Source organism: Rhinoderma darwinii, chromosome 6, assembly GCF_050947455.1.
Source record: "Rhinoderma darwinii isolate aRhiDar2 chromosome 6, aRhiDar2.hap1, whole genome shotgun sequence".
Taxonomy (NCBI): domain Eukaryota; kingdom Metazoa; phylum Chordata; class Amphibia; order Anura; family Rhinodermatidae; genus Rhinoderma; species Rhinoderma darwinii.
In genome coordinates this window covers 37672661-37700339 of record NC_134692.1, presented here as the reverse complement: position 1 = coordinate 37700339, position 27679 = coordinate 37672661, and the positions used below count along the sequence as shown (strand labels likewise).

Sequence of the window (27679 nt, the reverse complement as noted above, 5' to 3'; positions counted from 1 at the left end):
TATAATTAACATTTGAGTTCATCTTACCCCCAACATTAAGTTTCGGTTTTTTTTGTAACTTCGAAGAAGTCATAATTATCTCCCGGAGCCCATACACAGAAAAAAATATATTATTGGATAATTATCCTGTCAAAAATTAGTCTAGTTTATAGACATTACTTTTTAGAATCCTAAAATATGGTATAATGCGATGCGTTTGATTCTTACAATAGAAAATAATTTAAGTATTTTATAAACAATGTCTTTTTTTCCAATTCTAGAGCCCCCTATTTTTGTTAAAAAGCCTACCCCAGTGGAAGTTGTAAAAGGTGTTGATGTGAGTTTTCAGTGTGAACTTTTGGGGACCCCACCATTTGAAGTTGCCTGGTTCAAAGACAGGCGACAAATTCGAAGCAGTAAAAAATTCAAGGTCACCTCTAAAGACACCCATGCTAGCATTCACGTTTTAAATGTGGAGACAGCAGATATAGGGGAATATCAATGCAAAGCTGTCAATGAAGTCGGAAGTGATAACTGTGTATGTGCTATCAAGTTTAAAGGTTGGTAGACACTGCAATTGACTCTTCTTTAAAATGTGCTCATCATACTCTCTTAAACATTCTGATTACTGAATCATGCGCAATTGTTTTCTTTAATAGAACCACCACGTTTCGTGAAAAAACTCAGCGATTCCGCTTGCCCTATTGGAGAAACGGCAGAGTTGCAGGCTGTAACGGAGGGTTCTCAGCCCATTTCCATCACCTGGCTCAAGGACAAAGGAGATATTGTTAGAGAGAGTGAAAATCTCAAAATTTTTTATGCAAATAATGTTGCAACTTTGCAAATTGCTAGCACAGAGTCTTCAAGTGCAGGAAAATACACATGTCAAGCCACCAATGCAGTGGGAGCACGAGAGTGTGCCGCAGTTCTTTCTTTAATAGGTTGGTAACCTTGTGAATAACCAGTTAGTTATGTCTTTACATTCTTTAAGAAATTAATATTGATCTTATGGTATAGGCATGAGATGAATAATCATCTTGACGTGGTCTTTGAAGAGGGTTTAAGAGGATTTTTGTAATTTTGTTTCAGAACCAGCAAGAATTGTAGAGAAGCCAGAGCCAATGCGAGTCACAGCTGGTGGTACCTGTTCTCTTGAATGTACAGTCGCTGGTTCACCTGAACTAATAACTAAGTGGTATAAAAATGCCAAGGAATTGCACAATGACCACAAATACTCAATTAGTTTCTCTAACAAAAGATCAACTCTCAAGATTCTCTCTGCTGATAAGGCAGACAGTGGCGCATACACATTTGAAGTCATCAATGATGTCGGTGAAAGCAGCTGTACTGTTTCAGTTGATGTTCTTGGTTAGTCTCATTATATCTTAGTGCTAAGATAACATTTAATGGTAGGTGTATCTTTTACTCATCATAACACTGTCCCTCCACAGATCGTGTTATTCCACCATCTTTCACCAGAAAACTAAAAGATATCTACGGTGTATTGAGTTCCTCAACACGCTTGGAATGCAAAGTGTCTGGCTCACTTCCTATTTCTGCCTCTTGGTATCAAAATGGGAACAAAATTGTTAGTAGTCACAAACACGAAATCACCTTTTCAGATAGCACCTGTGCCTTAGTGGTGAACTCGCTAGAGTCTTCAGATGTTGGAAACTACACATGTGAGGCTTCTAATGTGGCAGGAACTGAGGAATGTAGTGCATCTTTGACTGTTCAAGGTCAGTAACAACTAATGCTCGTTATAGAAGAAGACTCTAAAGTGCTAATTTTCTTATATCTTAATATATTCATCTTTTCTTTTTAAAGCTCAAACGTCAATAATAATAATTTTATTGTTACATCTGTAGAACCACCTTCTTTTGTGAGGAAACCTGAACCGCAGGAAGTTATACCAGGCTCTAGCGTGACCTTTACCAGTGTGATTAAAGGAACAGCACCTATTAAAGTTCACTGGTTTAGAGGGAGCAGTGAGTTGGTACCAGGACCAAATTGTAATATTTCTTTGCAAAATTCATTTGCTGCTTTGGAATTGTACAATGTAGACACATTACAGAGTGGAGACTACACTTGTCTGATAAGCAATGAAGCTGGCAAGGACTCATGCACAACACACCTTCTTGTCAAAGGTTAGTTATAGATTAGATTTCACAGGTAGAATGCAAAATCTCAATAGCATTACATATATTCATAAGTTTTTTTTCTTTATTACTCCGTAATAGCACCAGCAACATTTGTGAAGAAACTGAATGACTTTAGCGTTGAATCAGACAAACCTATCACTTTGGAATGCACTTATGTTGGGTCACCCACCATTTTGGTTACATGGAAAAAGAATGGCAGAGACATAAGCCAATCAGAAAGATGTAGTATAACCACTACAGAAAAGTCTTGCCTACTTGAAATATTTAATACCACTTTGGAGGATGATGGGGAATACATATGCCAAGTGGCAAACGAGGCTGGCAAGGATACATGTAGTGCTTTATTATCTGTCTTAGGTTTGTACCTTCATAACAATCATTTTATAAATATTCCTGTCTTGCTTCATATTGTTTTAATGGTTCCTATAACCATTGTTTGTTCTTTAGAACCACCTTATTTCATTTCACCATTGGAACCAGTGGAAGTTAATATTGGAGAATCTACTTCTTTGCAATGCCAAGTGGGAGGAACCCCAGAAATAAAAGTTTCTTGGTATAAGGGAGATACAAAACTGAGATCAACGCCTGCTTACAAAATGCAGTTTAAAAACAATGTTGCCACATTAGTTTTCAATAAGGTAGAGAAAACTGATAGTGGTGAATATATCTGCAAAGCCGAAAACGTTGTTGGATCTGCTTCTTCCAGTGCTCTTTTCACTATACAAGGTGAAATTAACTTTCTTAAAACTTCTTATCTTTGCTTATGGTATACCATACATGGTTTTATGGAATGAGAAAAATGCAGCCTGAGGTTTACAAAGCACTTATATTGCTAAAACTTATTTTTTTGCAGAGCGTAAGGTGGCTCCTTCATTTGCCAGGAAAGTTAAGGATATTCAAGAAACTATTGGTTCATCAGTTACCTTTGACTGTCGAATCAATGGCTCTGAGCCAATTGAGGTATCTTGGTATAAGGATGGTGTTCTTTTGAGAGATGACAATATTGTGCAAACATCGTTTATTGACAACGTAGCAACTCTTCAGATTTTGACCACTAGCGTCAACCATCTTGGTCAATATTCTTGCACTGCTTCAAATCCTATTGGGTCAGCATCTTCCAGTGCTAAACTTACTCTTACAGGTTTGTTGAATCAAAAGTTTCAGACTTCTTACTTAATCTTTCAAAAATCTGAAGTGGCATATTGAAGAATTTTCTAGGAACATGTTACCATATTTGTATTTATGTTTTACTTCCAGAACCAAAATCCGCTCCTGTTTTTGATATAAAACCTGAATCTACAAATGTTCCGCTTGGCGAAGCAGCCAATTTTGAGTGTCACGTCACTGGAACACATCCAATCAAAGTCTCCTGGGCAAAAGACAACAGAGAAATTCGTCCTGGTGGAAACTACAAAATTACTTTTACCGAAAACAAAGCTCATTTAAAGGTCCTTAAAGTTAGCAAGGTTGATGCTGGTATCTACACATGTTACGCCACCAATGAAGTTGGAAAAGACTCTTGCACAGCCTCTCTTGAAGTACAAGGTATGTCTTACTGAGATGTTTTGTTGATCTAACAGTAAACTTCGAGGATAGTCATGGGCTTATGACCATTGCTCTTATGACTATTAAATTAAACATAATCATAATGTATTTATCTTTTTCTTTACAAGAACCCCCACGATTTGTAAAGAAGTTGGAATCTTCAAAGGTCATCAAACAAGGCGAATCTGATAGGTTTGAATGCAAAGTCACTGGGTCACCGGAGATAAGAGTTGTATGGTTTAAAAATGATGCAGAGATTCAACATAGTGGAAAATATACCATGTCCTTTGCTGACTCTGTCGCTGTGCTGGAGATAACTGATGCCAGCATTGAAGACAGTGGAGATTACACATGTGAAGCTCACAATGACGCAGGCAGCGTTAGCTGTAGCACTTCACTAAAAGTAAAAGGTATGGTTATCTTCGTCTTAAATGTCATTAATTGAAATTGAGTGAAGCATTATATTACAGCATATAGTATCTTTTACATACACTATATGGACAAAAGTATTCTGACACCTTGACATTACACCTACAGGAACTGTTCTGACATCTCATTCTAAATCCATAGGCATTAATATGATGTCTGCCCCCCGCCCCATTGCAGCTAAAAACTCTATTCCTCTTCCAAGATTTTGGAGCGTGTCCGTGGGAATTTTTGCCCATTCATCCAGAAGAACATTTGTGAGATCAAACACTGTTGTCGGATGAGAGGGCCTGGCTTGCAATCTCTGTTCTAGTTCATCCCAAAGGTGTTCGATAGGGTTGAGGTCAGGGCTCTGGGTGGGCCAGTCAAGTTCTTCCACACTAAACTCACCCAACCATGTCTTTATGGACATTGCTTTCTGCACTGGGGCACAGTCATGCTGGAACAAAAAAGGGCCTTCCCCACAGAGTTGGAAACATACAATTGTCAAAAATGTCTTGGTATGCTGAAGGATTGAGATTTCTCTTCACTGGAACTAAGCAGTCTAATAATAATAATAATAATATAATAATCTTTATTTATATAGCGCCAAAATATTCCGCAGCACTTTACAATTTAGAGGGAACATGTACAGACAGTATCAGACATTACATAGTGACAAAACTAATTAACAATTCAAACAAGAGGAGTGAGGACCCTGCTCGCAAGAGCTTACAATCTATGAGGAAATAAGGGAGACACAAAATGTAAAAAGCTTGCTAAATACAATGGTCTAGCCATTTTTTATACACATGGGGTAGTACACATAAAGCTGCATGAGCCGCTCACCAGCCAGTATATGTGTATGGCATATATAAAGTGCATTAGTTGCAAGGATTGTGGGAGATACTGCTGAAACCCCTGAAAAATAACCCCCTAGCATTATCCCTCCTTTGCCAAACTTTACAGTTGGCACAATGCAGTCAGGCAGGTAACGCTCTCCTAGCATTCGTCAAACCCAGACTCGTTTATAAGACTGCCAGGTAGAGAATCTTGATTCATCACTCCACAGAACACGTTTCCACTGCTCCAGAGTCCAGTGGCGGCGGCTTGACCACTCCATCCGATACTTGGCATTGTGCTTGGTGATATAAGGCTTGCAATCAACTGCTCGGCCATGGAAACCCATACCATGAAGTTCCCGGTGCACAGTTTTTGCACTGATGTTAATGCCCCATGAGGTTTGGAACTCTGTAGTTAATGAGTCAGCAGAGCGTTGGAGACTTTTATGCACTATGCGCCTCGGCACACGGCGACCCCCTGCCCTATAACTTTGTGTGGCCTGCCACTTCATGGTTGAGTTGCTGTGCTTCCTAAATGCTACCACTTTGAAATAATACCACTTACAGTTGATCGTAGAATATCTGGGAGGGAAGAAATTTCATGAACTCACTTGTTACACCGGTGGCATCCTATTACAGGACCACGCTGGAATTCAGTGAGATCTGTAGAATGACCCATTCTTTCACAAATGTTTGTAGACTACATGGCTAGGTGCTTAAAGTGATACACCGGGGCAATGGGACTGAATTAAGCACCTGAATTCAGTGATTAAGAGATGTGTCTCATGTCTGTCTGAACTTAAACTTTTTTACATAATTAATTACTTTATTATTTAATTTTCTTACTATAATCTTGACAATTGATCCAACTAGATTATAATTTTGCCTAAATAAAGCAGGGAAAAATCTTAGATAATTTAAGTTATTGTTTATTTTACCTTTGCAATATTTTATAATCTTTCTATGTCATAAGTTCATGAAAATAAAATGTGCTTTTTTTGGTATTGTAGAACCACCAGTTTTCATTGCAAAGCCAGAACCTGTACTAACATTAAAAGGACTTGATGTAACTCTTAAGTGTGAACTACAAGGCACTTCTCCATTTGAAGTGACTTGGTTCAAAGACAGAAGAGAGATAAAGAGCAGTAAGAAATTCAAGATCATTACAGAAAATTATCTTGCTTCTATTCACATTCTTAAAGTTGATGCTGGTGACATTGGTGAATATCTATGTAAAGCAGTGAATGATGTTGGAAGCGACACATGTCTATGTTCTATTAAGCTGAAAGGTTGGTAAACATCCACAACATCTATCTTGTTCTTGGGTTTCTCCTTCACAAAAGCATTTTTTATCCTCTATTAGAATCCTTATCCTGTCTTTCTTACTTTCTTGTAGAACCTCCAAGATTTATGCAAAAGATTGATAACTTCACTTCTGTGGTTGGAGAGCCTGCTCAGCTTCAAGCTGTTGTTGAAGGCACTCATCCTATAACCGTCGTATGGCTGAAAGACAAAGATGAAGTTGTTCGAGAAAGTCAAGATATCAGTATTTCATTCACAGACAACATTGCAACTCTTCACTTTGCAATTACCAAGGCAGAGAATACTGGAAAATACACCAGCCAGATCAAAAATGAGGCTGGTGCACAGGAATGCTTTGCAAGTCTATCAGTTCTAGGTTTGTGACCTCTTATTAAAATTCATATCTGCTTTTGTGATTTATATTGATATGAATTGTTGAAAAAGATTAGATATTAGTTGAGATTAACTTATCATGTGGTTAAATATGACCTTATTATTGTATATTATGCTTAAACGCGCCCTCTTCCATAGAAGAACATTCTGCTTTCTTCTTTCTTATCTTATTTGGTCCTTTGACCTTTATTTTCCAGAACCAGCAATTATTGTTGAGAAACCACAACCAATCAAGGTTACAGCAGGAGAGTCTTGCACCCTGGAGTGCACTGTTGGTGGAACTCCAGAACTAATAACTACTTGGTTTAAAGATGGATCAGAACTATCCAATGATGAGAAATACAAAATTAGTTTCTTTAGCAAGGTTTCTAGCCTTAAAATATTGTCCACTGGAAAAGCCGATGCTGGTGAATATGTGTTTGAGGTGAAAAACAATGTTGGCAAGAGCAGCTGTTCAGCTACAGTTGATATATCAGGTATTTTTTTAAATGTTTTATCCAAGAAAAATACATATTTTTTTCTTTAGTCGCAATATTTGTATTGTAAACATAATCTATCATACATCATGACCTCATAAATTTAAGCCAGCTTGGTTCTCAATTCTTGGAAAAGTGATATTTGTAAGCTTGTTTGAAAATGGACACCATTTCTTTAAGATAATTGCCTTACTTGCTCACATTTTTGTTTTCTTTTCTCAGACCGTATTATTCCTCCATCGTTCACTAGAAAACTGAAGGAAACCTATGGACTTCTTGGATCCACAACCTCCATGGAGTGTAAAGTATCTGGCTCACCACCCATTGTGGTTTCCTGGTCATTCAATGGAAATGAGATCACCAGTAGTGACAAATACCAAACTGCCCTCACAGACAACACCTGTTTATTGAAAGTAAACGACCTGGCACCATCAGATGCCGGAAAATATGTTTGCCATGCCACCAACGTTGCTGGATCTGATGAATGCAGTGCTGTTTTGTCTGTTAAAGGTCAGTTGTCTAAATAGTAGATTGATTTCTCTACTTATAATGTTTACATTCTGGACTCTTCTGTTAATATGTCTTTTCATATTTTAGAGCCACCATCATTTGTTGAGAAGCCAGAACCTGTTGAAGTACTTCCAGGAGCCACAGTAACCTTAGCAGGTGTATTTCGTGGTACTCCACCATTTAAGGTTTCTTGGTATAAAGGAAGTGAGGAAATCTTGCCAGACAGCAATTGCAATATCACACTAACTGACTCCATGGCAGTACTAGAGCTATATAATGTCAACAGCCTACAAAGTGGTGATTATTCCTGTCATGTTAGTAATGATGCTGGAAGGGACTCTTGTTCAACTCAACTCTTTGTTAAAGGTTGGTTTTTAAGAGTATAAAAGCATTACTATAAATCATTCAATATGTAATCCATTCATTTGCGGTGTGAAATTGCTCATTATCTTGTATTTGATTTTTTTTCTAGAACCTGCTCTATTCGTGAAGAAGCTTTCTAATTATCAGACAAATACAGGAAAACCCATTGTTCTCGAATGCACATATACTGGAACTCCTCCAATATATGCAACGTGGAAGAAGAATGGTGTTGAGATATCTCAGTCTGAACGTTGCAGCATAATCACAACAGATACATCTTGTATTCTGGAATATTCAAGTTGCACAAATGATGATGATGGTGTATACACTTGCCGTGTAGAAAATGCAATTGGACATGACACCTGTCAAGCATCGGTGTCAGTATTAGGTATGCATCCTAGTTTTATCATAAATTTTATTTTTATAATGTACAATCTGGATATTACATAAGTTTACTGAATGTGATGCCTTATCTTCTAGAACCACCATATTTCCTTACACCACTTGAATCTGTGGAGGTCGCTGCAGGTGATGCAGCATCATTACAGTGCCAAATTCAAGGAACACCAGAAATAAAAGTATCTTGGTACAAGGGTGATACCAAACTGCGACCAACTGATGCTTGCAAAATTCATTTCAAGAACAATGTTTCTACACTTATTTTTACTAAAGCAGAACTTCAGAATTCTGGAGAATACATATGTAAAGCAGAAAATGATGTTGGTGATGCTTCAACTTCTGCACTTCTAACCGTGAAAGGTAAACATAGTAATTTTATCATTATTTTTAACATTTCTATGCAAAAGACAATTTGTGGTAACTGATAGGAAAATGTGAAGTACAGTGCTAATGTCTCTGCTTATCTGTGATCGCTTCCTGCCGTTTTCTTTGCACCATGCAGTGTTCAGAAACAATTCAACATTCTTTACTGCATCATGTCTTTCTGCAGAGCGTATACTTCCACCTTCCTTTGAGAGAAAAGTGAAGGACATACAGGAAACTATTGGCTTATCGGTGTCATTTGAATGTCAAATAGTTGGGTCAGAACCTATTGAGGTTTCTTGGTATAAAGATGGTGTACTAATAAGAGATGACTATAATATTCAAACATCTTATATAGATAAAACAGCTACCCTTCAAATATTACAAACTGGCAGACACCATGCTGGGCAGTACACATGTACGGCTATCAATTTTGTTGGCACTGCCTCCTCTAATGCCAAACTCATTCTTACAGGTTTGTGTGTTGTCCATTCTCATATTTTAACAGTAGGGTGAAATTCTCTTCAGTATTTCTAATTTTTTTTTTTTTTATACCTTTTAGAGGGTAGAAATCCACCATTCTTTGATGTTAAGCCTTCACCAGTGGATGTTCCCATGGGAGATCCTGCAGTATTTGAGTGTCATGTGACAGGTAGTCAGCCCATCAAACTTACCTGGTCAAAAGAAAATAAAGAAATTAAAACTGGAGGAAACTATAAAGTTGATCAATTGGAAAATACCACCAAGCTTACATTTGTAAAAACTGACAAAGCCGATTGTGGACAGTACATCTGCTCTGCCAGCAATGATATCGGAAAAGATTCTTGCACAGTGAAGCTTAATGTACAGGGTATGTATTCTGGAGACAACATATCCAGCTAGCAATAAGTGAAATTATGAAAAGTACACAGAATTTTCATACGTATTAGAATAGTATATTTTGTGTAATAACAGCTTAAATTTTCCCAAGTATACAGTAAACTTTAAATTACCAACACTTCAGTTTCTAATTATAGCTTAATCCCAAGCAGTGCCTGATGTGTGTGGATATGTGTTTGTTGCGATATCTCTCTTAATATGTATAGTAATTGCTGGGATATGTATTTTAAAACATTATGAGGGTTAATGGGGTATTCCTATGTAATAATGTTATGCCATAACTTTATGATCGATGGGGGTCCGACCACTGTGAAATCTAATAATCCTATTCACCCCAGTGAATGGGGCTCTGTTACATTCCCTGCACAGTGAGTGGACAGGAGGAATACTGTGAAGGAGCTTCTTCATTCTGCAGATCGGTGGGCATCAGGGGTCGAACCACCATGATCAGCAAGTTATGGCATATCCTAGTGATATGCCATCCCTTCTAACGTTTACTACTCACTGCTATAGATAAATTAAATAGGCATTTTTATAATTATCTACTTGTCTCCACAGAACGTAAAGTGCCCCCATCATTCACCAAGAAACTTTCAGAAACTCTTGAAGAAACTGAAGGCAACGCTTTCAAATTAGAAGGTCGTGTTGCTGGTTCACAACCACTGATTGTGTCATGGTTGAAGAATAACCAAGAAGTTCAACAGTCAGCAAATAATGAAGTCTCATTCAAAAATAATGTAGTTCTTCTGAATGTTAGAAAATCCAGTCTGACAGATGCAGGCTTGTATACCTGCAAAGTGTCAAATGATGCAGGAAGTGCCATTTGTACCTCTTCAGTACTTATTAAAGGTAAAGTTGTAGTATATTTATTGTTACTTGAAAGAATTGCTACTGGCTTGGATTGACTAACCTATATTTTGGATCTTTTTAAATCAGAACCCAAAAAGCCTCCAGTATTTGATGTGTCACTGTCACCTGTGAGTGTCACCGAAGGAGAAGGCTTACAACTCAATTGTCATGTTGATGGATCACAGCCAATCAGAATTCAGTGGCTCAAGGCTGGGCGCGAAATCAAGTCTTCTAATACCTGCAGCGTCACTTTTGTTAGGGGAACAGCAACACTGGAACTTAAAACTGCTGCAAAGACAGATGCAGGCGACTACATTTGTAAAGCTACTAATGCTGCAGGAAGTGAATCCACTAAATGTAACGTTACAGTAACAGGTACTAAAAATAATTTAAATAAAATGTCATATGCTAATTAGCGAAAATGGGTTTCCTTTTAATTATTATTTTTTTATATTAAGCATTAATTCTAATATTGTTTCAAATAATTCAAAATTCAATAACAAGTATTTTTTCTCTTTTAAAAAAAAAAAAAAAAAAAGAAAAAGCACAAGCTGCCGCACCAGCAAAGAAGGCACCAATTGAAGGAAAGCTGTTCTTTGTTTCTGAGCCAGTTAGTGTAAAGGTTGCAGAAAGTAAGTGAACAATTGTTGACCAATTTTCTTGGTGTAAAAATGTGACAAATCCTACACAGGTATGTGACCATATCTTTATTCCTTCAGAGGGTACAGCTACATTCATTGCTAAAGTTGGTGGTGATCCAATTCCTAATGTGAAATGGATGAAGGGAAAATGGAGACAGCTCAACCATGGTGGCCGCATTGTTGTTCAGCAGAAAGGAGATGAAGCTAAACTGGAAATTAAGGAAGTCACCAAAACTGATTCTGGGCAGTATAGATGTGTGGCCTTTAATAAGCATGGTGAAATTGATTCCAGCACTAACCTGACAGTTGAGGAGAAGAAACAAGAGGCATTGGAGGGTGACCTCAGAGCTAAATTGAAAAAGTAAATACATTTAATATATGAGATGTGGTGCAAAGATTTGTTTCAATATCTATACAAATTCTATTCATTTGATTTATTGCATTTTTTTTGTTTTAGAACTCCAACTAAGAAGAAGGAGGAGGAAGAAGAGAAAGCTATTGATATTATGGAACTCCTTAAAAACGTTGATCCAAAGGAGTATGAAAAATATGCCCGTATGTATGGCATAACAGATTTCCGTGGCCTACTTCAAGCCTTTGAACTACTTAAAGCTAGCAGAGAAGAGGAGAGTCGCAGAATGGTATGTCATTTCAGTATTATGATGTGATTGTATCTCAGTCAGGGCCGGCTCCAGGTTTATGTGGGCCCTTGGGCGACACAGACTTAGTAGGCCCCTTTGCGGGGGAACTCACGGCGGCAGTAAAATGGCAGAAAACATCACTTTGTGCCCCCATATAGACGCTAGGCCCTGTTTATGTCCCCCATATATATATTAGGCCCCCAGTTTGTACCCCCATAAATTTAGTGCCCTCTGTAGATAGTGTCACACAGCCCCCTCCCAGGGAGAGCCACACAGCCCCCCTCCCAGGTAGTGCCACACAGCCCCCTCCCAGGTAGAGTCACACAGCCCCACCTCCCAGGTAGTGCCACACAGCTCCCACCTCCCAGGTAGTGCCACACAGCCCCCTCCTCCCATGTAGTGCCACACAGCCCCCTCCTCCCAGGTAGTGCCACACAACTCCCCTCCAAGGTAGTGCCACACAGCCACCTCCACCCAGATAGTGCCACAGAGCCCCCTCCTCCCAGGTAGTGCCACACAGCCCACCACCCTGGTAGTGCCACACAGCCATCCTCCCTGGTAGTACCACACAGCCTCCCCCCTGCAGGTAGCGATTTGGGGTTCCCTCTAGCAGTGGAATCCCTAGGCAGAGCATTGCCGATGCTCTGGCTGGGGATTCTGCTTCAGGAGAAACCCCTGATGTCACTGTCCATATACGGCTAGTGATGTCGGTGGTAACCCCAGAGCCAAAGTCCCGGGCAGAGTGCCACTAACGCTCTGCCTGTGACACTGCTCTTCTCCTGACAATGCTGTCCATATATGGACAGTGATGTCAGGGGCTTCCCCAGAGATGGAGTCCCGGAGCAGAGCCGCTTCTAGTGCTCTGCCTGGGACTCCTTCTCTCCTCCTGACATCACTGTCCATATATGGACAGTGATGTCAGGGGCTTCCCCAGAGACAGAGTCCCGGAGCAGAGCCTCTTGTAGCACTCTGCCTGGGACTCCTTCTCTCCCTCTGTCATCACTGCTCAAATATGGACAGTGATGTCAGGGGCTTCTGCAGAGACGGAGTCCCGGAGCAGAGCAGCTAGCGCTCTGCCTGGGACTATTCTCTCCTCCTGACATCACTGTCCATATATGGACAGTGATGCCGTGATGACGGCAGTGACAGCACCAAGCGGCCAAGTGTGCCGCCTCAATGGTAGTGGGCCCCGGCACTTGCCCGGGTTAGCCGGGTGTTGACGCCGGCCCTGATCTCAGTAGTGCAGCTTAAATTAGTTGTCCACTTCAAACATATATACAGTAAGCTTTATTAAATTCCTTTAGAATATCAATAAGCCACCTAGTCTTATGTACTCATCCTAAATTTACACTTATTTTGGAACCTTGGTTTGACTTTTGTAAAGATGACTCCAATAAATCTTTTTGGACTGACTCTCCTCCTACTTAGACACTCATGGTACCCTCTTCCAGTCCTTCACTATGTTGAGTTCATGATGTTCCAGTTTCAACTTGAGCGTGTTCATCAACTGTATTATGTTAGACATCTTATACAGTATTCCTCCTCTGCCTCGGAGATGTGACAATGGATTTTTGTATTTACAAACTTTTTAATTGGCTTATCTTATGCTCTACCTATGTTTAGTTCTTGCTTTTGCAACCTGTACTCAAGTCAACTGTTCAGTTGAATTTGTACCTTTGAGAATTTAATAAAAATAATTTTTAAGAGGAAAGAATATCATTAAGCTCCTACCTTTGCACAAAATTTGAGAAGTTATGGCTGGATATAGCTAGAAATATGCAAGGTTTATGCAAATTATATCTCACTACAAAATCTTTCCCACTATCATGGCTCCCCACATTATTATCTACAGTAATTATCCATACTACTCTGTTTGATGAGAAATCCACCTAATGCAGGGGCAGCACAATGGCTCAGTTGTTACCACTGTTGCCTTGCTGCACCCGGGTCCTGGGCATGAAACTGACCAACAACAACATTTTCATAGACTTTGTATATTCCAACCCTGTTTGTATGGGTTTTCTTCTGGGTTCACTCTTTTTATCTTATACGCCAAAACATAGGTAAATTGGCTTCCAATGAAAATTGTCCGTGGTGGCTGTGTGTTTGAAAAAGGAACATTGTGAGTCTCATTGGGGACTGATTTAAGTGATGACAATCTGTTTGCAGTGCTGCTAAATATGTTGTTGCTAAATAAGCAACAGGAAATAAATGAAGAAAACCGGCTGCTGATCTTTTGACAAGTGGAAGCAGAAAAGTTCAGTCTGTCCTACCTCAGCCTCCTCCCTGTTACTGAAAAAATAATAATCTATGCTGCAGTCCAGCAAGTTCTGCAAATCTGTCCAGGACCCATCCAGGTTTTTTTTAACAGCCAGTAACATAGATGGGGCTGTAGGACGGCAGAACTGTTCCTGGTGACTTCCATTTGTACACATATCTAAAAGAAAAAGAGTGTTAAGCTTTGCGTGGAGTTTTTCCTTAAATTAGTCATGAACTTCAAGGAAAGATGAAAGACTTCAGACAAAATGTACCAGTGATTGTGTTACTTTAATCACATTCTTCAAAATGCAATAAAAAATGTTTTTCATAATATTAGAATCTGCAATGTTATTATTAATATTTCCTCTCCCATTTCTACTAGGAGGTGGAATTTGAGGAAGGATCTCGTACTGACGAGCAAGAATTTGATGAGCTTGTCTCTTTCATCCAGCAAAGAATGACCCAAGCTGAAGTAAGTGTAATGTCCCCATAGTCATAAAAATGATGTTGTTTTACATGGTTTGGTTGAGTTGAATTAACTGACGTATTTATTATTTTTATAGCCTATCAATTTAATGAAGGACATTGAAGATCAGACTGTGCAGACAAAGAAGGAGGCAGTCTTTGAATGTGAAATCAAGATCAATTATCCTGAAATCAAGCTCTCCTGGTACAAAGGAACTGTCAAATTAGATTCCAATGAAAAATATGACATCAGCATCCAAGAAGACCGCAATTATCTGAGAATCAGGAACTGTCAGCCTGAAGACCAAGGAAATTACCGTGTAGTGTGTGGACCACACATTGCTAGTGCCAAATTAACTGTCATTGGTAAATATGTTGCATATTTATATTTGTAACCCAGATGCGTAACTTGAAGCTCAAAATCTATAAGAAGTCCACCCACCTACCATGTGCCATGTATAATACTGGTACTTTCTTATGTGGCAGGGCTAGGATGCGACTGCTACCCATGCAACCCCCTATATTTATGCCCCTATTGTAATCTATTTTTATCAAGAATGTCTTCATCTGAAAATGATGTATATGTTTATTTACAGATCCTATGGTTGAAAAGCATCTTGAGCAAAATTCCATCAAAGAAGGACATAGTAGTACATTGGTTTGTGAGTTTTCTATTCCAAATATAAAATCCAAGTGGTACAAAAATGGTAGAGTAATCGAACCTCGAGGAAGATATTCAACAGAGGTGAATGAGAAGATACACAAACTTGTTATCCAAGATGTAAGAACAGAAGACCAAGGACAGTACACTTGCAAGTATGAAAATCTGGAAACTACTGCAGATCTCATCATCGAAGGTTTGTATTCAAATGTGAATGAATCAGATACAATGTTTAATGTCATCTTATCAATTTACCTGATATTACAATATATGATAACAATGTTAAATATACCACAGTTGTTTTTAAGAGCTAAAATGTATTTTTCTTGTAAAATGTATTTTTCTTTTTATTTACTTCTTATTTATAGCTGAAGCAATTCAGTTCACGAAAACTATTCAGAACATTGTTGTGAGTGAACATGAATCTGCAACCTTTGAATGTGAGGTATCTTTTGATGATGCTGTAGTCACATGGTACAAAGGAACAATGGAGTTACAAGAGAGTGACAAATACAGTTTTAGAAGTGAGGGCCGCTGGCATTACATGACTATCCATAATGTCACAGCAGAAGATGAAGGTACGTTGTTTATTTTATTAAAGGGGTTATCTCAAGATCAAGATTTATCACCTATTAACAGGATAGGTGATAAAGGTGGGACTGCATGGGGCCCCACCACTGGGACCCCCAATGATCACTTGAACTGGGGTTCCGAGCCTCTGTTATTCCTCACTGCACCCCACACAGGTGGAGCCCCCAACAATCAGATATTTATCACCGATCCTGTTAAGAGGTTATAAATGTTGACCTTAGGATAACCCCTTCAATTTTTAAAGGTGCAACATAAAAAGATAAATACACTAACTCTAGTGGCTATAATTTGTTGTTAATGTCAAAGTTATCCATGTGCCAAGTTCCCTAATATAATGTACAGTAAAACTATAATGGGAAGGGAATTATGGAAACCCAACCAAGATTAGAAAACAAAGCAATGTAGTTATTTTAATTGTACTTATGGGCAGACCTGCTTTTTTCAGAATAAATCAACAGAAGAATTAAAGGGAATGTCTAGTGTTGACCCCTTAGCAGAAAACAGACCCCCTCAACCATGAGCTGGAATGTAAATTGTTATGTTAAGGCATAATAAGTGTATAATTTTCAATTCTGCAGGAGTGTATTCAGTAATTGCCAGTCTTGAGCCAAGAGGTGAAGCCACAAGCACAGCTGAACTGTATCTGACAACCAAAGGTATGTACTGATGGACACCAAAACTATGCCCCTATAATCTCAGATGTTCCTTTATACCTGAGTAACCACCCTCATCATATGCCAGCTGCAGAATGACAATGGCCACTTCTACCATCATAAATGGCACCTCTTATTTACTGGTGTTTGCCTATAATTTATTGTTTTAGTTATATCTTATGTATTCTGATTAACAAATGTATGTTACCTTCTTTTTTAGAAATGAAGTTAGAAATTAGACCACCAGGTAAGACATAAGTTTCAATTATTTAAGATCAATTAGTAACATATACACTAATTCTAATTGTTAAAAATATAACAATCATTAATTCTTTCTAGATGTTCCAGATGCAAGAGTACCATATATATCTGCTCCTTTAGAAGACGAAGCAATCATTGAAGGTATATAAGAAATCTGAAGGTGTATTATTTCACATTGGTCTTCAGGAATCCAAAATACTGGTGCTTACATGGCCTTTCTCAATATAGTGCTTACTCCCTATATCTTCTATTAGATTTAGTTTTACAATTTGTTATACAGTACATTAAATTGCTACAGTGTGTATAACTAAGTGGTATCTATTTATTTATTCTAAGAAATCATACTACCTCCTCCACTCCCAGAAGTGAAGAAACAAAAGAGAGGTACATATAGAGTACAAGTGTAATAAAAACATCATTAACTCAGTAATTAAACTGTGGGATCTCATTACTAAACACAAAATCATCATACTAAAGTAATGTGTGACCACATATGCTATTTCATGGCTAATCACATGGCCCCCACCAAGTAGTTTATCTCATGAGTTTCAAGGCCTTAAAGTTCTGAATTCTTATATGTTAAAGGGGTATTGCCCTCTAAGAATGTTATGGCATATTGCTAGTATACCACAAAAATTTATAATTGGTGGGTTGTGACCTCTGAGACCCCAGCTGATCCCAAGAACAAAAGGACAGAGATCCCTTCAGTTCTTTCAAGTGGGACTGTGTTTAAGTCCCTGGATAGTATGAACTGTCAAGGAGCACTAAATTCTGGGGATAGTGGGTGTCCCGACTGTCAGACCTCCACCAAACAGAAATGATGGCATATCTTAGCAATATGCTATCACGTCTTATGGTGAGAAAACTCTTTTAAGCTGCGTTAACCATGCTAACGCAGTAGCATGGTAGTAAGTAGTAGTCATTATTCCGACTAGTTTACAATGTGATTAATATATATATATATATGTATCCTTCTTAGTACCTAAACCAGGTGTAAAGGTTACCAGAGATGTTCCAGATATTGGAGTAGAAGTTCCACCAACTAAAAGTAAGTGATCTGATGTCAGGATTTAATAGATGAACCAATGGTTCGTGTATACCCTGTAACATGCCTGGGAGAAAATTGTAGAATATTTTTGTAGAAATTAACGTATGTATTGTAGTTACCTGCGTGATTCCAACACAAAAAATAATATTCCATAATACATATAGCTTATATCATATATATTTATAATAGTCACCAGACGATTTGTTACATGGCTGTCTAGATCTGTAATGTGTGTGTTTTTTGTCATGTATAATTTCTTGGAAATACACCTCTTTTTGTATTATTTGTGTTACATATATTGTGTGTCCGTTTCGTTTACTGCTATAGTAATCACAAATCATCTGCAATAGGCATCTACTTTCAGGGACAACAGGGCAAAATCATTTCTATTTAAAAAAATATCCTTACTTGTGTTATTGTATCAAAGTTTCTGTAGTTGGCAAGAAACAAAAAGTCCCAGCAAAACCTGCTTCTCCTGTGCCAGCACCTCCTGCTAAAGGTAAATGTAAAGGACTAGTATCAGCTCTTAATGTAGTCAGATATCATAAGCTTGAGCTTGATTATACTATGAAGGAAGACTTTCAATGATATAATATCAAACTAAGTATCTAAAATATTCCATGGGCAATACTATGAGCGGCTGTGCATCTTACATCTCATTTTCTGTTTTGTGCTTCTTTATATTGCTGGACCTATTCTAATCTTATGTATTGTATTTATGTCTGTCTGAATATTTTTGATGTAAAGGGCTCTCAAACTGCCTTGAATTATGTCATATGACTTACATACATACAAATATGTTATATTATTATTGAACTACATAGCATATGGTGCGTGTATGACATTGCATTAGTTGTCTTCATGTTAAATGTAAGAAATTCTTCCTGTATAATTTAGCACAGTCTTTGAAAAAAGTTTTTACTTAATTATTTTGTTGTTTTTACGTTTGTTCTATCTTTGATTCTTTCTATCTGTCTATCTTTTTGTCTGTCAATCAGTCAAACAATCTTTCTAATATCTCTCTATTTAGAAATTTGTGTTAATTGATCATTTCTATCTATTGTCTATCTATCTATCATCTATCTATCTATCTATCTATCTATCTATCTATCTATCTATCTATCTATCATCTATCGTTCTCATATTCATCTTTTTAGACTTTTGTATTGTCCATCTATCTCTTTATCAACATAATAAAGGGGTTTTCCCACAATGGACATTTATCACCTATACACAGGACCCCTGGGACCCCTTTGATAACTAGGACAGGGATCCTGAGCCCCCCTTTCCTTCTCACTACATGACCGTTCCTCCTCACTGCACAATCGCAGTTCCATACACTTTGAATGGAGTGGTACTGCGCATAAGTGACAGCTGCTCTATTTAAACTCCACCTCCTCACTGCAATCATGAAGAGAGGATTAACGGACCCCTGTTCTATTGATTGTGGTGGTCCCAGCAATGGGGCCCAAAGCAATGAGACACTTATTACCTTATGCGTGGATAGGTAATAAATGTCCATCATGGGAAAAACCACTTTAGGAATTTTGTGTACTGGGTCTGAGATGTTGAACTTAAACCTTTCTTGCTTCATCAATACTTTCTTACCACACAAGAATCTTCTTTTCACTAATCACTCTTTTGCCATGCATCATAGTTATATTTTTTGCTATGAATTGGATTTGTAACACAAATGCATATTTTTAAAGTCCCTGCAAAACCAAGAAAAACTGAAGATGTTAAAGTTGTTGCTGTATCCAAAAAGAAGGAAGAGTTCTTTGAGGTTTACGGTGAACCTAAACCAGCTTATGAAATCGAAGAACCTTATGGTGAAGAGGGGGAAGCCTATGAAGAGTATGGCAAGAGGGAAGAGGTTTACGAGAGACATGTTTACGAAGAAGAGAAAGAGTATTATGAAGAGCAGGTCTATGAGAAAAAACAACAATATTATCAGGAAGAAATTTATGGAGGAAGGGAACAATATTATGAAGAAGGTATATTGAAAAAAAAAAAAAGACGAAATATGTATATATATATGTATATTTATTTATTTGGTAAATGTATCATATTTAAAAAGTCTGGTATTGTTTTGTTTATGTTTTATTTTCGTTTTTCTTTACTGTTCCATGTAAAGCTACTGATAATGTTCGTTATTGTAACGTTTGTGTTATATTTGCACAACCCCAATAGGACAACCATATTGTCCTAGAGTGTCTCATGTCTTAAAGCACTTAGTACTGTTGCGTTGTCTTGTGTTGGAGGTTCATAATGGAACACTTTCTTTCTCACATTCAGAGTCTCATGAGGAGGCATGAATTACCGAGTATATATATTAAATAGAGACAAATTGTACATACTTACTATTAAAAATAACCTTTTAATTTATCTCTCTATATATGTCCAAATTGTCTGCTTTGACATTTGACTTGTTTTTCTTAAGCCATTGAAGAGGAGATACCTGAAAGAAGGATCCCAGAAATTGAACCCAGAAAGACAGGAGCACCTGCAGGTACATACAGTCATGTGAAATTGCCCTGCTATTAGAATAGTTGGAAATGTAGATTGTGTAGCACATTATAGTTACTATTCTAGAGGCCAAAAACACATTAGGAAACACAATGTATTTGTTTACAGGGGTGAGGAAGCCTGTTGATGAACAGTTTGAAAGAAGAGTTGTGACCAGAGAAGAGGAAGCAGGCACTTGGAGACAAGGTTTCTCCTTTGTTTTTTTTAGTTAGACAACCATAATTAGGGATTGATCACACTAAAGTTTTTATTTGTTTACTATCATTATTATTATTATTATTATTATTATTATTATTAATAATAATCATAATGAATGTTGATTGTGGCTCTCCAAATTTACTCAAGGGATTAAGAGATTAGACAGGGCAATGACTTCATCCATTTCTTTCTTTCTAGATTAATATATTTAACTTTCCTACTTATTTAAATTAAATAAAATATTTTTAAAGGGCAAGAGAAAGGCAAGCCAGTACCAGTCCATGAAGAAATTGACGCGAGAAGGGGTAAGTTCTTCTCAATAAATTTTCTTCTTTTTATCCTAATTAACAGTGTGAAAATATGTAGTTCTTACAGTGAAGCAATACCAAAGTGAAACTCTAATGCTTTACAACATTAACAGTTGGTGTTAGCTACATTGTTTAAAAGCCCTTTAGTGCAGTTTTGCAAAAGCAAAAATACACGTAATTCCTGAATATACACATTATTTTTTAAGTACAAGCTCGTCAGTGGGCAGTTTCAGAAGAAGAAGTTCCTATTTCCATGCGTAGGAAACAACAAATAACATCTGTAAAAGGTATGGGTAAGACAAATAGTATTGCAAGCATTAATAAGGTCAACAATAATGCAATGGCAATACTATCAAAACCCCATTTTACAGCTAACTAGTTGGTTTTGCATTTATTTTTTTCAAAGAAAATTCAAATATTTTAACCAGCAGTAAAAAAAAATAAAAAAAATGCTTTTTTTAAACTTTTTCTTTTAACCTGTATTAATATGGTAAGTTTCCAGCTAACTAATGTGCTTCTTGCAACCTTAATGTGTTGAATTAAATACATTTCTACTGCATACTAAATCTATAAATACAATAACACACTAAAAAGTTTAATATTTTCTATTTTCTTACGTTCAGTGGCAGAAAAAAGGGCAACAGAAGAATTCTACTATGCCCAACAAGTAGAAGGGGCTGCAGCAGGCACAAGTATGTCCTACAATTTTACTTTATTATTCCATACAGTATCTCTCTCAATCATTGTATTTTCCTATAACCATTATCTCTAGATCTATTGCCATGTATTAACATATATAATTTTCTCTAAGAGCATCAGTTGAATACAATGTCTTATAAATCCTATAGTTCCCACTGTACATGAGAAGATGGTTGTAGAGGAAAAACGAGCTGTGTCTATTTCTAGAAAAGAAGAGATTACAGAAGGTATTGATAACAATTCTTTCCTTTCCCTGAAAGTGGACCTAGGTTGTAAAAAAAAGCATGTGTTAAGTGTTTCAATATCTTTAAAGTGCCTAAAGTTCCAAAGAAAGCCATACCAGAGGCGAAGGTACCAACTACTCTTAAAAAGGAAACTGTACCACCACTTAAAGGTATATAGACCTATAGTCTATATACCTCTATGTGGCTTCTTTAATTGTGTTGCTTATTATTCTGCTACAGTGTGTCTTTCAATCACTCACTCATTATTTGTGCTGTCTTGTAAACAAGTTCTTATTAGTATTGTGTGTATATTACGTTGATATTAAATGCTCTAAATCTTATTTTTAAGCTGCAGAAAAGGTGCCTGTACCTGCTCATAAAAAGGAGGAAACTCCGTCAGCTAGAGGTATCATAGCTTTGTATATGATGCTTGCAAGCTTTACTGCATATTTATCTGCTGTCTACATGTATATGTTTGTATGTTGAGTCCATGTAATGACTCTTAGGCCTTTGTCTTATGACCTCTTATAACAACCTCACGAAAGGCTCTAATCTTCCTTTTGTTTTTGCCCGGTTGTATCATTGTCACTATATGTAAAATACCATCTGTAATTCTTATACCATATATTATATATGTACTCTTTGTTTTAATACCTTACCATGTATTGGTAAAAGTCTTTAATGCTTTGTGCCTACCCCTTTATAACAAACCCTTAGTCTTCTAATTCAGCATCTTTGCATGAAAAGTCCTAAACTAGGGAAATTTACACAAAAAATATATATTTGTAGTTCCTGAAGCAACCAAAAAAGTGGCTCCAGAAGAGAAGGTTCCTGTTTCTGTATCCAAAAAGGTGGCTCCACCTGCCAAAGGTATAGTATGGACATTATATTCATCTCTTAAATGTGTTAATTTTTTCTTGAGAAAAAAACTCTATGATACCTAGAACAAAATTTAATTTAGTAAATATCTTTAGTGCCTGAGGCTCCAAAGAAAGCTATTGAAGAGGAAATTGCATTCGTTCCTAAAAAGAAGGAGGTGCCCTCAGTAGAAGGTATCTTGCTGCCTCTAAGCTTTTATGTATAAGATAACCGTTTAATGTATTACATTAATATTGCACTTTTCTACATTACATCTCTTTAATTAATACTGTTATGTTGCCAGCATTCCATGTCCTATTGTGTTTGTCTAGGGATGTCTCACGTATTTGTAATAGTATACATAGTCATCTTAAAACATATTTAATGTATTAGAAATGCCAAATAGAACTTTAATACAAGAGAAAGTACCGGAGGCTGACCCCAAAAAGGTGGCACCACCTGGCAGAGGTACACAACAGTTTTAGGGCAAAGTTTTATTTCTATCAGCTTCTTATTTTTGCTTTCTCTTATTGGCTGTTGTTTGTTATCGTTTGTTAAGAGTCTGCCTTCCGTATTCTTTCTAATGCTGTGCTATAAAACTGTGTAGTATAATTGTGTTTTATTGTTGATTGTATTTGACATGCTGATTGTTTATGACATTATTCACATTGTGTGAAATTTAACCTCTTGTTGCTTATGTCCTGTCAACTCTTCTAAACCTTTTCTTGAACTACTGCTAGATAGGATAGTTTGCTTATTTTTATATAATAATCTGTAAAGGGGAGTAATGTGATTAAACGCTGATTTCTTAATTTGATTGAAACCCTCACCACCTCCATTACCGCTTCTTTTTTCCTTGTCAAATCTAGTGAAGTAGTTTCAGTACCCAAAGTTGTGGATGTTTCCTTTATGTTAATACTTCATTAAAACAAATATCAAAGGGCTGGCATATGAAGGCCAGTAGATTTCCTAATAATGGAATGCACTGAATTATGGATTATGAAACCACTGTGAAAGTGACATTAATGCTCCTTATCTGTTCTAAAAGGAGACCCTGGGGGTATTTGCTACCCTCTTCTCCTTGCCAACCTTTCTAGAAACAGATGCTTATATACTATAAATATACTAACGTCAGAGCTGGCTCCAGGTAAATGTGAGCCCTAGGGCAAAATAATTACATTGGGACCCTTGTCAACCCAACGCAAGGCTTGAGCAGGTATATGCAGCATGCAATGGCACCCTCAAGCCCTAGCAATTGCCCAGGGTAGTCTGGTGCTGAGGCCGGCCCCAGCTTAGACTTTGAAATACTGCTATATGCATTACAAGTTTTACCTAATTATGTACTCAGCCCATTTAATAGTGAAGCAGTTACATAAAAGAAATCTTCAGCCACTAATCTCAGTAGCAAATAAGATTACTGTGGTCCTTAAAATTATTTGTGCTCCTAATATGCCCACTAGCTAAATTATATAAATACTTTACTTTTAATCTGTTTAAAGTACCAGAAGCTCCAAGGAAACCAGTCCCAGAGGAAAAGCTGCCTGCTGCTTCCAAAAAGGCAGGGATACCTCCAGCCAAAGGTATTTTGGGCTTAAAATATATGTCACGTGTTTAACAATTACCCTGGCTCATATTGCGCTTGTTGATATAAGCACTCTTTGTGAATCTTTTTTTTTTTTTTTTAAAGTTCATTATTGTTTTAGGATATCTTTTTCTGTATATGTACGTTCATAACACTGTTTGGCATGTCTACCTTACATTTATGTATTTTGTACAATGTTAACTGGCTTTGTCACATTTGTTGGAACTGGTTTGTCTAAAAGCAATAACTATGTGTTATGGTCTTGCAAAAAAACTAAAAAAAAAAACCCACGAAAGACAAACAAACTACTACGTATAACTCTTTTAATGTCACAAGCAGAATTCTTTATTTGACCATAGGCATGTTGTGTATCACTGGGTATTACTGTCTGTCACTAGTATTTTTCCATGGTTCTTCCGTTTCACATACTCTTGGCACTTATTCGTGTCTGTGTTTAACATTATTTCTTAAAAGTCAGTTTGTGTAATGCAACACAACTTCATGTTATATAATTTGAATGTATTTAAAGTTCCTGAAGCACCAAAGAGACCTGTTCCAGAGGGAAAAGTACCTGTTTCCATACCAAAACGGGGAGAGCCTTCTGCTGCAGGTAACTTGTTTCTATAGATCTAGTCAAACATAGACGACATAGTAAGACGTTCTGTTGTGGTTAGACGCATATTAGTTATTTATCTATTAAACAAGATATGTATTTGTAAAGACAACTGAGATTATCATATCTTTAAAGTGGCTGGTGTGCCAAGGAGGGAAGTTCCTGAAGAAGAAGTTCCAGCGGTTGTACCCAAAGTAGAGGAAGTTCGATCAGCTAAAGGTACAAGCTGTTAACAAAAGAGAAATCTTCTCAGCTGACCACTGTCAAAATAATGAGCTTGTGCTAATGTATACAATTCTTTATACCAAAACATTCCCATACTGACCACATTGAATTGATTATGTCTTTGTGTACTTTATATTTGTTTGTATGTATGTGGATTCTGTAATAGCAGTAATCAATATAAAATGGGAATAGAGGAACTCTTTGCAATTCAACTTTCTAAAATTAAAATATATTCTTTAAGTGCCTGCAAAACCTTCACCAGTGGAGAAAGTTCCTAGTTTCTTGCCTAAAAAAGAAGAGACCATGCCCACCAAAGGTATAACTCTTTATTCTTGTCAATCGTCTTTCTCTATATTCTATTCCAACCCATAGCATTTTTCTATCATAGTGGTACTTTACATTTAGAAGGGTTTACCTGTGAGATTTTGGATTTAAAACAGATTGTGTTTGTATATAACATATTCTGAAAAGAAAGCAAACTTTGGTATATGCATTTATAATTGTAATATCTATAGGTTAAAACTGAAATATAACAAAAATAAGATTTTTCATTATATCTGACGCAAAAATAATATTTTTAAAGTGCCCGAAACACCAAAGAAAATGGCTGTAGCTATTTCTAAAAAGGAACAGGCTGCCCCAGCAAAAGGCAGCTTAGCATAGCAATTTTTTTTTTTTTTGCAAGAATAAACCAAATGCTCAAGTTGTTCAGTGCTGTTCAATGCTTCTCTGATGTAGTAAATAGACTGGTGGCTTTGACTGCAACCCACAGGGTCATCCTTGTAGTACCCATTGCTTTAACACTCTAACTAGAGTGCACAATTTTATTGAATATAAGAAATTCTATGCAACTACATTATATAAGAATAACATAATATCCATGTGTAATAAAAGCATAATAATCTTTGCTTTTAAAATCAAATAAAAAAAACCATTTGAGGAAAAAACAACAAGTGCATGATATAACTTGAGTACTAATATAAGCTGTATGTCATACATGAAGTATGTTGTGTCTTATAAGCCATGTGTCATACATGTGTCTTTTGTGTGTATATACTCCTTTATTCTGTCTTGCCTGGTATCCACACACATTTATTTTTTTCTAGTTATTGTAAAAAAAATCTAGTGTGTCTTATGCCCTGCTACGTTGAAAATTTAGAGTGAGATGACAGAATTCTTTTGCTATTTCAAAGTTCCTGAGATGCCTAAGAAGGTTATTGCTGAAAAGGTACCTACACCAGCTAAGGTACCTAGTCCTGTCTCCACAACAGAAGAAGTTGCCCCACTTAAAGGTATATGTTCTGCCTAAACGCACAAAGAGTACAATATTCTTCTTCTTAAATGTGGTCATTGAATGTGTTGTTAGTATATGTATCACTGTGTGTTTTGTATGTCTAGTAACAGTGTTTTGTCTATTTATAAACTTCTTAAATGCTACATCTTACTGTATCTTAGTACCTGAAGCTGTTAGGAAACCTAAAATTGCTGGAAAGATGCCAATAGCAACCCCTGAAAAACCTGAAGCTCCTCCAGCAAGAGGTATTTTAATTAGCTTCTATATTTAACAAGTAGCTATAATACCTATTATATTAGATACCTAATGGTGAAAATTTCTATATAATCAATATAGTTCTTACCAATACTAATTTCTAAATATGAGCGAATTTGCCAAAATTAGTTTCTGGGCCAATTCTATTGAATCAGCTGTACAATTTGATTCAGTCCGTATAAATTCACCGCTAATAGCAAGTGCACCAATTGCCTTGTCTGACTCTCTGATGTCTTCTAGGACTATACCCAGTTTGAATATAGTCCTAGAAGACATCAGAGAGACAAACAGGGAAATCTGGGTACAAGGCGATTCTACTCTTAAAATAAAAAAATACCATACTCACCTCCCCTGGTCGTCTGTATTGACGCATCCCTTTTGGCCTCCAGAGATTATGTGGTTTTGTCAAATGTGACCACTGCCGTCTGTGATTGAATGCAGTGGTCACATATGAGAAAACAACATCATCTTAAGAGGCCAGCAGGGAAGCATCACTACGGAGACCAGGGGAGTATGTTTTTTTTTCTCCTACCCTCTTCCTTTTTCTAATCAGTAAAATGGTGATCGGTGACTGCTATTTTGCCGATTTGTAGACTGCAAACCTCAAAATTTTCAGATTTAGTCAAACCCAAAACTTTTGGGAAATTCAGACTGAATCTGATTAGTTTAGAATCAATTCGCTCATCTCTACTGATTTCCAGTACTTTAATTGGCACAGGCTGTTGTATAATGCAGAATGTGTTGTATCTAATTGTTTTGTTTGAACTACTAGTATAGTGAAGTGCAATGTTCTATGTATGTCTAATAAAGTAGTCATATTAGTAGTCTTTGTTTTTTTGTAAGTGTCCTTGTTTTCCAAAATATTCTTATACAAAACTCTTATGTTCAAAGTTCATGAAGCACCAAAGATACCAGTTCCTGAAGAAAGGATTCCCTCAGCCAAAGGTATAAAGCTTATGGGAACAAGCAAATTCTTTAGTCTTGTACGCTAAATTAAAATGATTTGTTCTTTGTAACAAAGATGTCCTTGCTGTTTTAGACTTGCTTAAGTTCAGTCTTTACTAGTAGAATTCATAGAGCTGTTTTCTTTTTACATTGGAGAAATATGCTCAATGGCATTTTGAAACTCTAAAGAAAGTTTGTTCAGTCATTCAGAATTTTTTAATGTGTGGGTATACTTCTTCAATGTTAAAAGAAATGCAACCTTCTC

The 27679-nt window shown here is 36.9% G+C and overlaps 1 protein-coding gene across 1 annotated transcript in view; it reads left to right on the top strand.

Annotated features, from left to right (window-relative positions):
- TTN (titin) overlaps window positions 1-27679 on the top strand; it is a 241485-nt gene that overhangs the window by 87668 nt on the left and 126138 nt on the right. Inside the window, exons 74-121 of the mRNA XM_075831506.1 lie at window positions 261-539; window positions 639-920; window positions 1069-1347; window positions 1431-1718; window positions 1848-2126; window positions 2220-2498; window positions 2589-2867; window positions 2995-3282; window positions 3399-3686; window positions 3815-4096; window positions 5944-6222; window positions 6330-6611; window positions 6826-7104; window positions 7327-7614; window positions 7702-7980; window positions 8087-8365; window positions 8458-8736; window positions 8927-9214; window positions 9302-9589; window positions 10177-10467; window positions 10555-10842; window positions 11007-11099; window positions 11187-11469; window positions 11566-11749; window positions 14391-14480; window positions 14572-14839; window positions 15070-15330; window positions 15503-15712; window positions 16304-16381; window positions 16599-16625; window positions 16718-16780; window positions 18115-18186; window positions 19397-19681; window positions 20128-20196; window positions 20322-20399; window positions 20663-20716; window positions 21568-21645; window positions 21732-21812; window positions 21992-22048; window positions 22432-22512; window positions 22617-22694; window positions 24000-24080; window positions 24612-24692; window positions 24831-24914; window positions 25162-25236; window positions 26114-26212; window positions 26376-26459; window positions 27361-27414. Of these exons, the coding sequence (XP_075687621.1) occupies window positions 261-539; window positions 639-920; window positions 1069-1347; window positions 1431-1718; window positions 1848-2126; window positions 2220-2498; window positions 2589-2867; window positions 2995-3282; window positions 3399-3686; window positions 3815-4096; window positions 5944-6222; window positions 6330-6611; window positions 6826-7104; window positions 7327-7614; window positions 7702-7980; window positions 8087-8365; window positions 8458-8736; window positions 8927-9214; window positions 9302-9589; window positions 10177-10467; window positions 10555-10842; window positions 11007-11099; window positions 11187-11469; window positions 11566-11749; window positions 14391-14480; window positions 14572-14839; window positions 15070-15330; window positions 15503-15712; window positions 16304-16381; window positions 16599-16625; window positions 16718-16780; window positions 18115-18186; window positions 19397-19681; window positions 20128-20196; window positions 20322-20399; window positions 20663-20716; window positions 21568-21645; window positions 21732-21812; window positions 21992-22048; window positions 22432-22512; window positions 22617-22694; window positions 24000-24080; window positions 24612-24692; window positions 24831-24914; window positions 25162-25236; window positions 26114-26212; window positions 26376-26459; window positions 27361-27414 (8991 nt within the window). The remainder of the gene's footprint in view (window positions 1-260; window positions 540-638; window positions 921-1068; window positions 1348-1430; window positions 1719-1847; window positions 2127-2219; window positions 2499-2588; window positions 2868-2994; window positions 3283-3398; window positions 3687-3814; window positions 4097-5943; window positions 6223-6329; window positions 6612-6825; window positions 7105-7326; window positions 7615-7701; window positions 7981-8086; window positions 8366-8457; window positions 8737-8926; window positions 9215-9301; window positions 9590-10176; window positions 10468-10554; window positions 10843-11006; window positions 11100-11186; window positions 11470-11565; window positions 11750-14390; window positions 14481-14571; window positions 14840-15069; window positions 15331-15502; window positions 15713-16303; window positions 16382-16598; window positions 16626-16717; window positions 16781-18114; window positions 18187-19396; window positions 19682-20127; window positions 20197-20321; window positions 20400-20662; window positions 20717-21567; window positions 21646-21731; window positions 21813-21991; window positions 22049-22431; window positions 22513-22616; window positions 22695-23999; window positions 24081-24611; window positions 24693-24830; window positions 24915-25161; window positions 25237-26113; window positions 26213-26375; window positions 26460-27360; window positions 27415-27679) is intronic.